General features: G+C 38.5%; 1 protein-coding gene across 3 annotated transcripts in view; it reads left to right on the top strand.

Annotated features, from left to right (window-relative positions):
- grh (grainy head) overlaps window positions 1–13,361 on the top strand; it is a 43,023-nt gene extending 29,662 nt beyond the window's left edge. For all 3 annotated transcript variants that reach the window (XM_032436009.2, XM_032436007.2, XM_032436006.2), the window contains 7 exons: window positions 2,734–2,790; window positions 4,573–4,671; window positions 8,858–9,037; window positions 9,135–9,259; window positions 9,366–9,561; window positions 10,556–10,620; window positions 10,963–13,361. In XM_032436009.2, the coding sequence (XP_032291900.1) occupies window positions 2,734–2,790; window positions 4,573–4,671; window positions 8,858–9,037; window positions 9,135–9,259; window positions 9,366–9,561; window positions 10,556–10,620; window positions 10,963–11,089 (849 nt within the window). In that variant the 3' untranslated portion in view covers window positions 11,090–13,361. The remainder of the gene's footprint in view (window positions 1–2,733; window positions 2,791–4,572; window positions 4,672–8,857; window positions 9,038–9,134; window positions 9,260–9,365; window positions 9,562–10,555; window positions 10,621–10,962) is intronic.
- Window positions 13,362–14,120: the final 759 nt, after the last annotated feature.

Here is a 14,120-nt window from a genome sequence, read left to right as displayed (position 1 = left end):
CAACCCCCAATCTGCCGAAGCACCGCCAAACAGTTGAACAACATTGTAATTGGAATGCAGATGCATTCAAGCAACTGGGAGTCATAGGCTCCACCCCGAAAATAAACAAATCCAAATGAAACGGCAAGCAGCGAGTTACGTTGTGCCCTGTGCGCGACTAGCAGATACCCTGTAACAAGCTTGCTTTCGGTTGCAAGTGGAATTTTTTATTGAAAAAAAAAACGCCAAATATGAGCTTTATAATGCAGCTTAATTTTCTGCCTAGGCTTGTAAGATCGGTCTAGCAGTTGCGACTAGCAGATACCCTGTAAGAAGCTTGATTTCGGTTGCAAGTGGAATTTTTTAATGAAAAAAAAAACCGCCAAATATGAGCTTTATAATTGAGCTCACTTAAGCGTATAACGTCGGTCTAGCAGTTACGACTAGCAGATACCCTGTAGCAAGCTTATTTAGAATACTGTCCAAGTTATCCTCACCAAGCTCTACAAATTATCTCACTGCCAATGCCTAACAGATCGATCTGTATCTACGACTAGCAGATACCCTGTATCTGTACCCTGTAATATCTTACAACTTTAGCAAAATAGCGAGACTACCTTTAGAGCTGCCTCTTATTAATTTTGTTTGATAATAAAGTTGGCTTCAAAAGCCGAGTTAGAGGTCCTTGTTCTTAGCAAATATGAAGACTATTTTCCCAGCTGTCTGCTGATAATTATATGTCTATGATTCTGTCTGTAATATATTTTCTTTGATTATAAATAATATTGTAAAGATTTTCAAGCATACTTTGAGCGTATAAGCTATATAGGATCATATATACAAAAGCTTGCTAACAGCAGCTGTCATGAAGAGAATCTTTTAAGACCTTGTCTATAAAGATATGTATATATACATATATATTAAGTTCTTCAACAATTGAGTGCACAGGCTATTCAAAGGTCCAACTAGCAAAGTTTTCCAACAGCAGCTGTCAATGGGAGCCTCCTTCAAGGCCTTGTCTATAAAGATGTGTATACACATATATATATATATATTAAGATATTCAATAATCGAAATGATCCAAATAGCAAAGTTTTCCAACAGCAGCTGTCAATCGGAGTCTCTTTGAAGGCCTTGTCTATAAAGATGTGTATATATACTTATATAGGGTTGGGCGCATGCGCGCTCTGCCTGATAATTCCAGCCATTTCATTGCAGCCAAATGCACTGATTTTCCACAAGTTGTCAAGTTCAGTGACTTGCGTCAAATTGGCAAGCGGTTATTAAATTGGCTAACAGGCTGGCTGGCTGACTGTCTGGCTTATGGCCATAAGTGCATTTTGGCTGCATTTCGATATCGCGCTTTTTATTTACAAATTGTTTACGCGCTGAGATGTTAATCCCAAAAACCGCGTCCAGACATTGCGCCGAGAGAGAGTCGCCGTCGCCGTCGCCGATGCAGCCAAAAGGCCGCATAATGTCGATTTCGTTTTATGCCGTTAGGCAGCAGCATCCCCCTCCCCCCTCCCCATTCGTCGCACACTCTTGCGCTATGTATCTGCGCATCTGTATCTGTCTCCGTGTGTGTGTGTGTGTGTGTGTGTATCTGTATCTGTCGCTGTTTGTGCGCGCGCGCGCGTATCTTTTGCTTTTGCCTTTCCCAGCGGCAGCTAAAAAACTTTCGTACGCACCGACACGCAGGTGCTGCAGCTTGTGCAAGACCCCCCACCTCCCCCCCCCCCCATTCACTCCCCGCCAACTCCTGTCCACCGTCCCCTCTCTTTGCAACTGCAACTGCCTGCCGTCTGTGTCGCTTCTCTTATATGGTACGCGCCCGCTAATTATTCACATTAAATACTGCTCCACGTCGTCCAGCATCGACATGCGTCCACGACGACGCCGACTGCGACGCCGGCTGCGACAGCGCTGCGTCGACCGCGTTGCACTTTTACCATTAAGATTGTTTCCTTTGGTATTTTTGCGTTGATGGATTTTCTACTCTTTTTTTTTTTTTTTGTATATATATGTATATATATATATATATTGCTGTTGTTTGTCTTTGGCTCGTCGCATCTGGCTTGGACATGCTTAAAATGCCTTTAAGCACACACACACACACTCGCACACACACACTCGCACACACTCGCACACAGACGCAGCGACTTGAAGTCTGTCGCTGAGCAACTGAATCGAAGTCGAAACTGAAGAGCGCAGAAAAAAAAAATGAATTGGATGCGTTGCACAAGTCAACTTGCCGCAGCCAACCCAACCCCGTCTCCCCACTTCCCACTGCGTCCCCCTACCGCACCTGTGCAGATATGTTGCCACAGTTTGGTTTGGTCCTCTGTGTATTGCCTTGTTATTGTCTCCAGCTACATTGGCATTGCCATGGCCATAACCAACTGTAGTATGCCCGCCTTTTGGTTGTGCGTGTGTGTGCGAGTGTGCGTGTGTGCGTGTGTGTGTGTGTTGGAATTTTTTAAACTGTCGTGGGCATAAAGAGGACATCGACTTAATAGAGAGAAAACAATTGCTTCTAATAACAGTCGCAATCGCAGTCGCAGCCCCCAGACGCACTTTTTTTTTTCCTTCTCAATTTGCACTTTTTGTCATTTTTTGCTGTTGTTGTTTTTATTATCATTTTGTTGTCGCTTTAATTTCTTTTTTATTTCCATTTATTTATTTTTTCATTTCTTTCTGTTCATTTTATATTAATTGCCTCGCTTTTAATTGCATCGCATTTATTTTCCACAGATCAACATTGCGGTTCAGTGCCTCAGCACGGACTTTAGCAGTCAAAAAGGTGTTAAGGTGAGTTTTCTTCGCCAAACATATATATATTAATATATATAAATACAAATATCTATAGATATTTATATAGATACATATATAATTATATAGATTTAAAGATATGCAGCCATATAAAGATATATATGTAAAAAGATACATAGATACATATGTATATAGATACATAGATACATATGTATATAGATACATAGATATATAGATATATAGATGGATGTGGGATTGGGCGCATGACTATCCATATATCCAAGAATATTTTGGATTTTGCAGGAGTCGCATCAGTTGCATTTATATGAGTCAGCTTTTTTCTCCTTCCCTTTCTCTATTTTCTGCAGTCTGCATTTATTATCAAAGTAAGAAGCAGAGCTGCCTAATAGAATGATTAAATACCAAGTACTTGCATTTTAATGCATTTCTCAGAAATGTGCCACAAATTCGTTAAATAAATGATGAATCAATTAATCGCAGCCAACTTAATGAGGTGCTCAGCTAATTTAGCGCTGCCAGACTGTTTGAAAATGTTGTTAACTTTTAATGGAGCTGGCAACACAAGAGACGAATTAATCTTTGAGCAGTTTCTTATTAACAGCTAAATATAATTATAAAAATAGTATAAATAATACTAATTCATAGTTCTATAGTCTTTAGCCCGGCCCTAGCTGGGAACACACAAGCAGCAAAAAGCAGAAGCCTGTTGTAAGCTTCAAGCTCTTTCATTATTTCTTTGTTCATGGCTGGCTTAATAAACACCTGGGCACAGAGCGACAGGGTCTACAGTCTACAAGTTGATGAGGCCCAGGCCCCAAGGCGTGTAGCCTGCTCCCGTTTGCCAGTGTGTTACCTGTGTTACACACTTAATCACATAGTCATAATACCCGTGCCAGGAGGCGCTGCAAGGCCAACATCATAAATGAAAATGAAGAAGAAAATGAAGGGAGGGGACAGATTGCTACAGTTCTCGACTCTAAACATATACGTAGGAAGTTGTTGTTGCTGTTGCTCTTCTTCCTCTTGTCAGTTGAGAGTTGTTCTTGTTGTTGCAGTTGTTGCAGTTGTTGCATCCTTCGTATGTTGTAATGCGTACCATCAAGTTGATATTTCATTGACAGAAACACACGAACTCGGCCTGGTCAAGAGTTTCTTTTTGCTGCTTGCCATTAAAAGCCAAAAGGGAGCAATACGTGACAGCTACAGTCAGCACTGGCTAAAGGCGCAACTAGTATTTTGTGTGATTGAATCATTAGTATATTAAGTATTTATTTCTGGTATTTTAAGAACTGCCGCTGCACGTACAAATCGTATACGCGAGAGCTACAGTCTGTACTGACTAAACGCATCGCTAGTATTTTTCGTTAGTATACTTGGTATTTAATTCTGGTACCTTAGAGACTGCTTAAGTCAAGCCTGGCTAAAGGCGCAGCTAGTTTAAAGTATTTCCTTTTCAGTATTTATGATTTAAATATTATTAATAGTATAATTGGTATTTATTTTTGGTATTTCAATTGATGCTGGCTTTATTCCAATTTAGTAATTCATCTTTAGTATTTATAATTGAATCATTAGTATATTTGGTATATTTCTATTTTAAGGCCATCTAAAATCAGAGGTGACCAAAAGCGCTGTTAATATTTAGAATTTATGATTGATTAGTACATTTGGTATTTATTTTTGGTATCTTAATTTAGCATTTAGTATATTTGGTATTTATTTCTAGAATTTTATTATTGAGCTTTAAGTATTTCGAATTGAAACATTATAACATTTGGTATTTCTTTATGGTATTTTTAGGGCCTGCCGCTGCACGTACAAATCGATACGTTCGAGGATCCGCGGGACGCGACGGTCTTCCATCGCGGCTACTGTCAGATAAAGGTCTTCTGCGATAAGGTAAGTGATTCGCATTTCGCAATGCTGCGCCTGAGACCAGCTACCACATACGAACGGCCAGATACACATAATTACGCACACACACACACACACACACAGGCACACACGCACATGCCGCACACACAGCTGCCACGTGCAACCAACAGGTTGAATGAAGCTAACTAAAAGCGCTGCGACGTGACTCGAGGCAGAGTCCCAGCCAATTGTTGTTGTTGTTGCCACTTGTCGCTTGCAGCTTTTATCGAATTGGGGGCAACTGTTGGCTGGCTGGCTGGCTGGCTGGCTGGCTGGCTGTTGTTGCATATGGCATATGGGTTGTCCCTTCATCAGGCCACAATGTCTGTCCGTGCCTGGGCTCAGGTGGAAAGCGTAACGCGTACAAAAGTAAATGGACTGCCCCCCTTCCCACACTCCTTTCCCCAACTCATCCTTCTGCTGTGGCACTGATTCCCTGGCATCATCCTTTCGCCTGCGTCGTGCCCTTGTTTTGAGCCAATGTTTCGCCTTGGTCTCTTTTTCTCTCGCTCTCTCTCTACCGCTCTTTCCCTCTTGCTCTCTCGCTCTTTCGCTGATTTCATGCTTTGTATGCGAACCCTTCACTTTTTTTTTGCGCTTGATGTGCTTTATTAATAAATCATTTCGTGGATTTCCAATTTAATTTTCTCATATCATTACACTTCTGCTGCTTCGTCCGCTGCTGCTGCTGCTGCTTCTTCTTCTTTGTCTTCTGCTGCTGCTGCAAGTCCAAGCCGGGACCTGCCCGGAGAAGCTACCTTTTATTGTACTCCAATGCAAGCCACATTGTCCCTACGCCCTGCAAGCCATACTTTAACTGCAGGGCCCCTACACACACTCTCACACACACACACACACACACACACACACACACACACACTCTTGAAGTGGGCTTAACCTGAACTTCGAGGCGTGTGTTTATCGGTAAATGTATCAATTAAATTTCGCGTACCAGCTTATTTTATATGTATATATACTATATCCATCTCTTCAGTTACGCATTTCTCTTTGGGTTTCCTTTTTTTTTTTTTTGGTTTTTTTGTTTTTGCTGACTTTTCGGTTTCTGATTTCACTGCATTTGCAACTCGGTTGCAATTGCCGCCTTTTGGCACCTTTAACTCTGTCCCCCTCTCTCCCCCTCTCTCTCTCTCTCTCTCGCTCTGGCTGCAAATGCAATCAATGAAAAATATAGGTTTTGCGCGTTTTTCTTTTGTTTCTGTATTTAAAAACGTTTCAAAACTGCCGCAAACAAATTTATTTCCCAAGATTGCCATCTTCGGAGGCGGCTTTTTATGGTAAAAAGTATTCGCATGCGATTGCAAAGAGTTGAAGGGAAATTCCGTTGAATGTTTCAACAACATTTCATTATTTCAATATCATTTTATTTCTCAATTGAACATTTTATCAATACTCAAAAGATACAATTGAAGTTTTCATTTAAAAAACAAATTAATATTGCAAAGTTTCAAAGGCAAAAACAATTTATTGAATTAATTTTCAAAATATTTCATAATTAACTACAATTTTTCAACTCCGAGAATTTTATCTCTTCTCTAATAAAATATAAATATAAACTAAATATATTTAAAGTCAAATTTCCTTGAACATATTTCAAAGGAAATTTTCGAGGGAAATTAAAATTCCAAAACAAAAGTTAATTAAAATAAAGTGCTTTTGATTTGAAAAGTTTCTAGAAAATCAAATTTACCTCCTTCTTAAAAACGGAAAATAAATAGTTTTTAAAAGGACAAAATTATTAATTTAATTATTTAACCAAGTCAGAAAAAACCTTCTAGTAGAAATATTAAGTTGACAACTTAACTTAACTCAAGTCTTTAACTTAACAGAACTATTTAACTTTTAACTAAATTCTCCAGCAAAAGAGTTAGCTAAAGGAAAGCGTCAATGAGAAAAGTTGTTTAGCCATTTTGCAAAGTTTTTCTTGGACCCATCTTAAAAGAGTTGCTCGATTTAGAGCCAACTACGTACTGTGTGCTAAACATAGCTTTATTCGTCATTTAATGTGCACAAAGTACAATTATATTTTATTGTTTTAGTATTACGAGTCTACCACAAAAGTTATAAAGTTGATGTGTCTGTGTTGCGAGACGAGCCATATACCAAATTGGCTAACTCTAGATCGCATAATCTCCGAGTTGAGCTGGAAAGGCGTATTATGATAGTACTATAATAGAGTTGAGTTCAGAGGAACTGGCGGCACTTGATATATCAAAGAATAACAAAATTTTAGACAAATTTCGAGTCGTCACAGATCATTTTTATATACCACAAATTCTGGTTAAGTTTCATGGAACACCTTTATTTAACTTGTGCTTCGAGCATAGAAAATAAACAAATTTATTTATTATTGATTTAAAGTCTTCTTTGATAAGTCAACTGATTGGTTCACTTTCTAGATACATGCTTTAGGGATTTATTTATGGCGAACACTTTCGATATTTGATTTAGATAAATGTACTTGGGCACAAAGGAAGTTGATCAAACTTATCGAAGTTCGATAGAATAGCATTATCGGAGTTGTTCCTCAAAAATGTGGAATAAATTTAACAGTACTTCCTGTAGATTTCTTATGGGAAATATTCTCGATAATTGCAGTAGATAAACTCAATTTGGCACAGAGAAAGTTGATATTCATTTTACCGATTTTTCATACGAACTCAAATTTATCGATAGACACGTTTTAATCGATATCTGACCGAAATTGCGTTATCGCTTGTGACTATCGCAGTTAAGCAAATATGAAGCGCCCGCTCCCGCTCCCACTCCCCCTTCCCGTACCGCTGCACTCAAGCCACTCGTTTGGCAAGAAGAAGCAGAAGATAATTTCGAAGAAGAAGCAGCAGCAGCAGCAGAAGAAGAAGCTGGCGGCGACGGCGAACATTGACCGCATTGGCGGCGATTCGAGTCGCTGTCTGCGCAGCTTTGGCGATATTTTTGCCAAGATAAAATAAAAGTATGTAATAAAATACAGTTATTTACATGCAGGCACACCAACACACACACCAACCAACACACACACCAACACACACATGCTTAGCTGTTGTGCAACAAATGCTCTAGGCAAAATTTGTAGCTGTGATAAGCGCAGCGCAGCAGCAGAGCAACAGTTGAGCGAGGTGGAGGGAGGGGGATTGGCTTATAGGTAGCCAGCATGTACATATGTATATATGTGTGTATATGTGTGTGTGAGTGTTTGTGTGTGTGTGTGCACAGTCGACATCCTTGCATAACTTGAGCTGAGAGAAGAAAAAATAATATAAAGACCATAAAAAATGGCTACCAGAGCAGCTAAAGATTGTCTACAAGAAGGGGGGGGGGGGGGGGTTAAGAGGGGGAAGGTGTGTGCGGGGGGGGGAGGTATATCACTTCCTGCGCGCCTCAATTGCAGATTTTTAATTACAAATGCAAAGTGCAGAGCGAAGAATCTGTTTACACGCAAACCAGCAATCACAGCCTCTGTGTGTGTGTGTGTGTGTGCGAGTGTGTGTGTGTGTGTGTGTGCTAGCCGCTCACTCACAGGCAATCAAGCAAATCGAGCTGCAGTTGCTGCTGCTGGTCAGGTGGGCAATTGGCCAGGCTTGGAGCTGGGAGTCAACGTGTGCGCCATTTGGTTTGGGGCGCCGCCGCATTATTTATGATGCATGCATATTTATGCAGCATCTGCTAAGTATTTTATAATAATTTAACGGCAATGCAAAAATAATCATGCCTATTTGCGAGTTTGTTGCTGTTGTTGCTGTTGTTGCTTTTGGGCTGTGTGACCCTAACGGTGTTTGGCCGCGTTGGTGGCACGAAAAAAAAACTTGTTTGTGGCAGCAACTGGCAGCTTGTTGCAGTCGAATGTTGCCTGCCACCGGCTGTGGCAGGCTTATGCCACATGCGCGAATTTAATTAATTTCTATAAAAGAGAGGTACAAAAAATAATAAAAATAAAAAAGGCAATAAACGAAATATGTGTGCATCCCATGCATTTTGATTGATTGCTAATTACACACACACACACACACACACACACACACACACACAGGCAGACAGACACACACCTGGCCAACAGCTTGCGTAAGCGCCCAAAACGCCGACCCACCTTTCGCAGCAGCTTAACTCACCTGTGCCTCCCTCTCTCTTCTTTCCACCCTCTCTCTTTAAACAGGGCGCGGAGCGCAAGACGCGCGATGAGGAGCGACGCGCGGCCAAGCGCAAAATGACAGCCACCGGACGCAAGAAGCTGGACGAGCTCTATCATCCGGTCACAGATCGTTCCGAGTTCTATGGCATGCAGGATCTGACCAAGCCGCCTGTGCTCTTCTCGCCTGCCGAGGACATGGAGAAGGTAAGTACAACCTGCCACAAAAAATAATCCCATAAACCTCATTCACCGCCCTCCCTTTCTCTCTCTCGCTCTCTCTCTCTCTCTCTCTTACCAACAGAGCTTCTATGGCCATGAGACTGACTCGCCGGAACTGAAGGGCGCCTCGCCCTTCTTGCTGCACGGCCAGAAGGTGGCCACGCCCACGCTCAAGTTTCACAATCATTTTCCGCCCGACATGCAGACGTGAGTAAAAATCGTCCACCTTTCACAGCAAAAGGACGCGCAGCTATAGCTGCCCATGAGCATGAGACTAATAAGAATATCCTTTCTCCATTTTTTGCATGCACAGTGACAAAAAGGATCATATCCTGGATCAGAGCATGTTAACCAGCACGCCCATGTCCGACTTTGGGCCGCCCATGAAGCGTGGCCGGATGACGCCGCCGACCACGGAGCGCGTCATGCTGTACGTGCGGCAGGAGAACGAGGAGGTCTACACGCCCCTGCACGTGGTGCCGCCGACCACAATTGGCCTGCTGAATGCGGTAAGTCTTGGGGCTGAGCGCAAGCGTCAGCTGACCCAGCATGTGTACCCTATCCACAACGTAATACAACCCAAAACAAAATTCACGAATCAGCCTAAAAAACAAAAAAAACTATATATATATAAAATAAATACCCAAAACTCTAACGTCTGTAATTTTGTTCATTTTGGTCGAATTGGTTAAATCAGAAAAAAAAGAAAAGAATATTTAAAAAAAATTAAAACAAACCCAAAATGTTCAAAGCTGAAGAATGAGGTGCTCTAAAAACAAAAACAAAAAAAAAAAACATAACTGACCAAAGTTAATGCATAAACTCAACTAAAGCATCTATATATATATATATATAAATAAAACCCAACTTCATATCAATCGTTAATCATCTTAAACGAATACAAATTAAATATATAAATATATATATTAAATCAAGGAACGTTTATCGTAGTTGAAACTAATTGCAGCGTCGTAACCAAAGTCACATAAAACCAGCTATAAAAACCTCATCAAACCAAAACACACATCACTAGCCGAAACGTTCAATTGAATAAGTCGAATTCAATATATATATATATATATATGTATATATACATATATATATGTATATGTATGTGTATATCTATCCATAATATAACTACACTAAACCCAACACAAAAACTGGCACAGGCAACAGTTCTTATTTATTTCACTGGGGCAATATCAAATATCGTATATTGGCTGTAAATCAAATTGAAACCAACGAGAAAACTGCAAAGTTTTTTTTTAAAATGAACAAAATCACAAACACACACAAGAGTTAAAAGAGAAATATTTTAGTTTTCCAATTAGTTTTTCCTTGTTTATCCACGCTCTCGCTGTCTCTCTCTCTCTCTCTCTATCTCTCGTTACTCGTTACTCTCGTTACTCGTTACTCGCTAGTCGTTACTCGCTACTCGCTAGTCGTTACTCGTGCAAAACACAACAGACAAAACATCATATTTCTCTCGTTTCTCAATTGCAGATTGAAAACAAATACAAAATCTCAACAACGAGCATAAATAACATTTATCGCACAAATAAGAAGGGGTAAGTAAGGCAGCTGTGTCAAGTGCTATACACACACACACGCACACACACACACACACACACACACACACACACGCAACACACACAACACACACAACACACACACACACACACACGCACCTGCACCTTGGCTATATACATCATTAATATTAAAAATAAAAAAATAAATTTAAATTGAATTTAAAGTCTCACTCAACACTCATCCCGTAGCCTAAAACTAACCAATGCTCAACTGGCCTGGGTGCTTTATAAAGAAAGAGAAAAAAAAACCAATTACTGATCCGAGCCATATGCTATTCTTTATATATATCATTATATGTATGTGTGTCCCATCTCTTGCAGGATTACGGCGAAAATTGATGATGACATGATATCCTTCTATTGCAACGAGGACATTTTCTTGCTGGAAGTGCAACAGATCGAGGACGATCTGTACGATGTGACGCTCACAGAGCTGCCCAATCAGTAGTACTTGCTCTCAAAAACCACCCCCCCCCCCCCCCCTCCCCCCCCCCCCCCCCCCCCCACACACACACACACACAAAATGTGGACACAATTTTGCTAACAAAAGTTGTTTCAATAAGCCATTTATTCAAAATAAATCATAAGCTAGACTAAGCGCTCAATATGAATACATAAATATGAATATACTTATAATGCATCTATATATGTGTGTGTAAAACTGAACAATATACGGAATCGAACAATACAATATTTGTAGTTGTAATTGTTTTTGTGTTAGCTATTTTAGTAACAATGAGATTACATTCAATTCTTTTAACAAATTTCCACTCTCGCTATGTTAATATATCTAAAAGAAAAACGAATACAAACAAAAAAAAAATTATAAAAAAATGCTGTAATTAAGTGAAAATATCATCTTTATGTATTTATAAATATATAAACACACATATATATATCTATATATTACTTATGTTAAGACAACACGAATAGAGTGCAAAATGTCTGTCCAGTAGAACGCCAGACCCTAGGTCCATTCCAGATAAACAAAACTCCAAAATTTCGCTTCGAAATTTTATTTTCAGAATTAACCCTATTTCAATTGTGCTCTATATGAAGCTTGTCTTAAACATTTCTTATTGTTGAAATCGAAATAAATTAATTGTAAAATCAATTCGTAAATAAATAAAAAACAAATCGTTTGTTCTATGCCCCTGGAACTATCTGCCTGCCTAATTAACTAAAACCCCTTTGTTACTTGTGGCTATATAATTATATGATATATATATATATAAATATATATTTTTTGTATGAAAGTTGAATTATATGCTTAAAAATAATTAGGATCTCTGCTAAAAACAAAAACAACAAAAACAAAACAATTAAAAATACGACAGATTTTGTCCATATGTTTGCTTCCAATGCCTAGAACAAAACGAAAAACAAAAACTACAAAAAAAAAAGAAGAAAAAAAATTGTGAAAAAAGAACACACTTTAAAGTAATTAAATTTTACATATATAAGTCGCTCTGCAATAAAACATGTTGATAAAAATCTTAATTAAGTCCAAGTTAAGGCAATCGAAAAAAACAACAAAAACAAAAACAAAAAAAAAACTTAAACTAAACAAAAACGGAACAAAAAAAAAATTGAAAATAAATTGTGTGCATTTGTTGTAAAACAAGAAAAATCTACAAAATAATCAACGCAACGAAGTTGATTCAAAACAAAACAAACTACAAAAGCAGCAACAAAATCGAGTAGTGAGAACAATAATAATATTGATAATAATAATGCTAATGCTAATGCTAATGATAATATATACACATACATACATATATCATATATATCGTAATGAACATAAACGATAATTGAAATCTAATGCAGCATATATTTTGTGCGTTTACAATCTTTGTTTGCCATAATTAACAGCTTACTTAATTTAATTAACAATTGTTTAAACAAAAATTATAATTAACGTGAAGTGTTAACGCAAGAAACTTGAAAGCTTTTTGCTTCAAAACTTTTCTTTTCTTCCGCCCACGAATACTCCGTCACGTCTCGTTCAATGCTCAATATTATATTATAATTTGTTTATTATTTTTAACAGAACACACACACACCTACACACACCTACACACACACACACACACACACACACCTACACACAGACACACACCTGCTCTTTCTTGTCTAAAATGTAAGCAACATTTCTTAATAATTTTCGTCATCTTCGGTGTTGTACATCACAATTTGTTTTTAGTTTTAGTCTAAACTCTAAACGTAATAAATATGATAATAATAATTATGATAATGATAATGATAATATATAAATGAGAATAACGGAAGAAGAGTTTTTACAAATGAATTGAGAATCGAATATCTTGCCGACATGTTATAAATCTATATGTTTAGTTGTAGTTGATAAGTTTTATGCTCTGTCTATATAAAATATATATGTATATATATATATGTTGCATACATATATCGCGATATATATATATATATCTATATATATATATATATATATATATATATGTTTAAAAAGCCAATAATTTATTTTTTGTTACCTGTTGGAAACGATTCCGCGAAAAATAGTAAAAGTTAAAAGTAAAACTGAAACTGAGCGCAAGTGAAACTCATGCGATTTGTGTATGTATGTGAGCTTGAGAAATTTTCAAAACACAACACAAAACAAAACAAAAACAAAATGAACAAATTGTACAATATTATCATAATGAATACACAAAATTTAAATAAAGAACAAAAAGTAAACGTTCTATGTATGTACTTAACAATATATGCACAAATTAGATAATTTAAGAGTCTATACAAATGTTTAGAAACCTTATCTGTCACTTATCTTAAATAATTTTTAGTTTAATCATTTCACAGAGATTTCAACCGGAAATTCAATGTTCAAAAATGGCGCCAGGCTCTGCTGGCAGCGCTGTCGCTGTTATTACAGTGTGCCTAACAGCATGTTAACAGTGTGCGAACAGCATGCATGCATGCATCGTTTGCACTCTCGCCTAGCATAACTATTGCTGCTAGGGGTGTGAGTGTTGCCAGACCTGTAGCATATGCCGGAGAAAGCTGCATTCGCCCACATGCTGCTCACTCGATAAGGCGCTTAACTAGCATGCATCAAATTGTTCGCGAGTGCGCTATCCACTCTGAGACACGTTGCTATGGCAACAACGCTGCCAGCCTGCTGCCTGCCTGCCTGCCTGCCTGCAACTGTTGTTCGAATCTCTCTCTCGCTCTCTTCACATTGCGCCGCATGCAAACTACTTTGAAACGAACGCGTCGTCGTCGTCTGCTTGGCTTTTGACAGTTCAGTATTAGTTTTTCTTTTTGGCGGTGTTGTTGCTGTCGCCTGCTGTCCAGACATTTTACTGTTACAGTTACAGTTACAGTTAATTACAAATTGCACAAAATATTAAACGAAAAAAATAGTCTGTCAACAAATTTGCACACTTACAACAAATTCTAAGCATACAAGGCCTGAATTTTGTGACAGTTAATGCGAGTGCGT

The sequence above is a fragment of the Drosophila virilis genome, chromosome 5 (assembly GCF_030788295.1).
Source record: "Drosophila virilis strain 15010-1051.87 chromosome 5, Dvir_AGI_RSII-ME, whole genome shotgun sequence".
NCBI classification, from domain to species: domain Eukaryota; kingdom Metazoa; phylum Arthropoda; class Insecta; order Diptera; family Drosophilidae; genus Drosophila; species Drosophila virilis.
The sequence above is the reverse complement of the archived record's forward strand: the minus strand, read 5'-3'. Positions and strand labels throughout refer to the sequence as shown.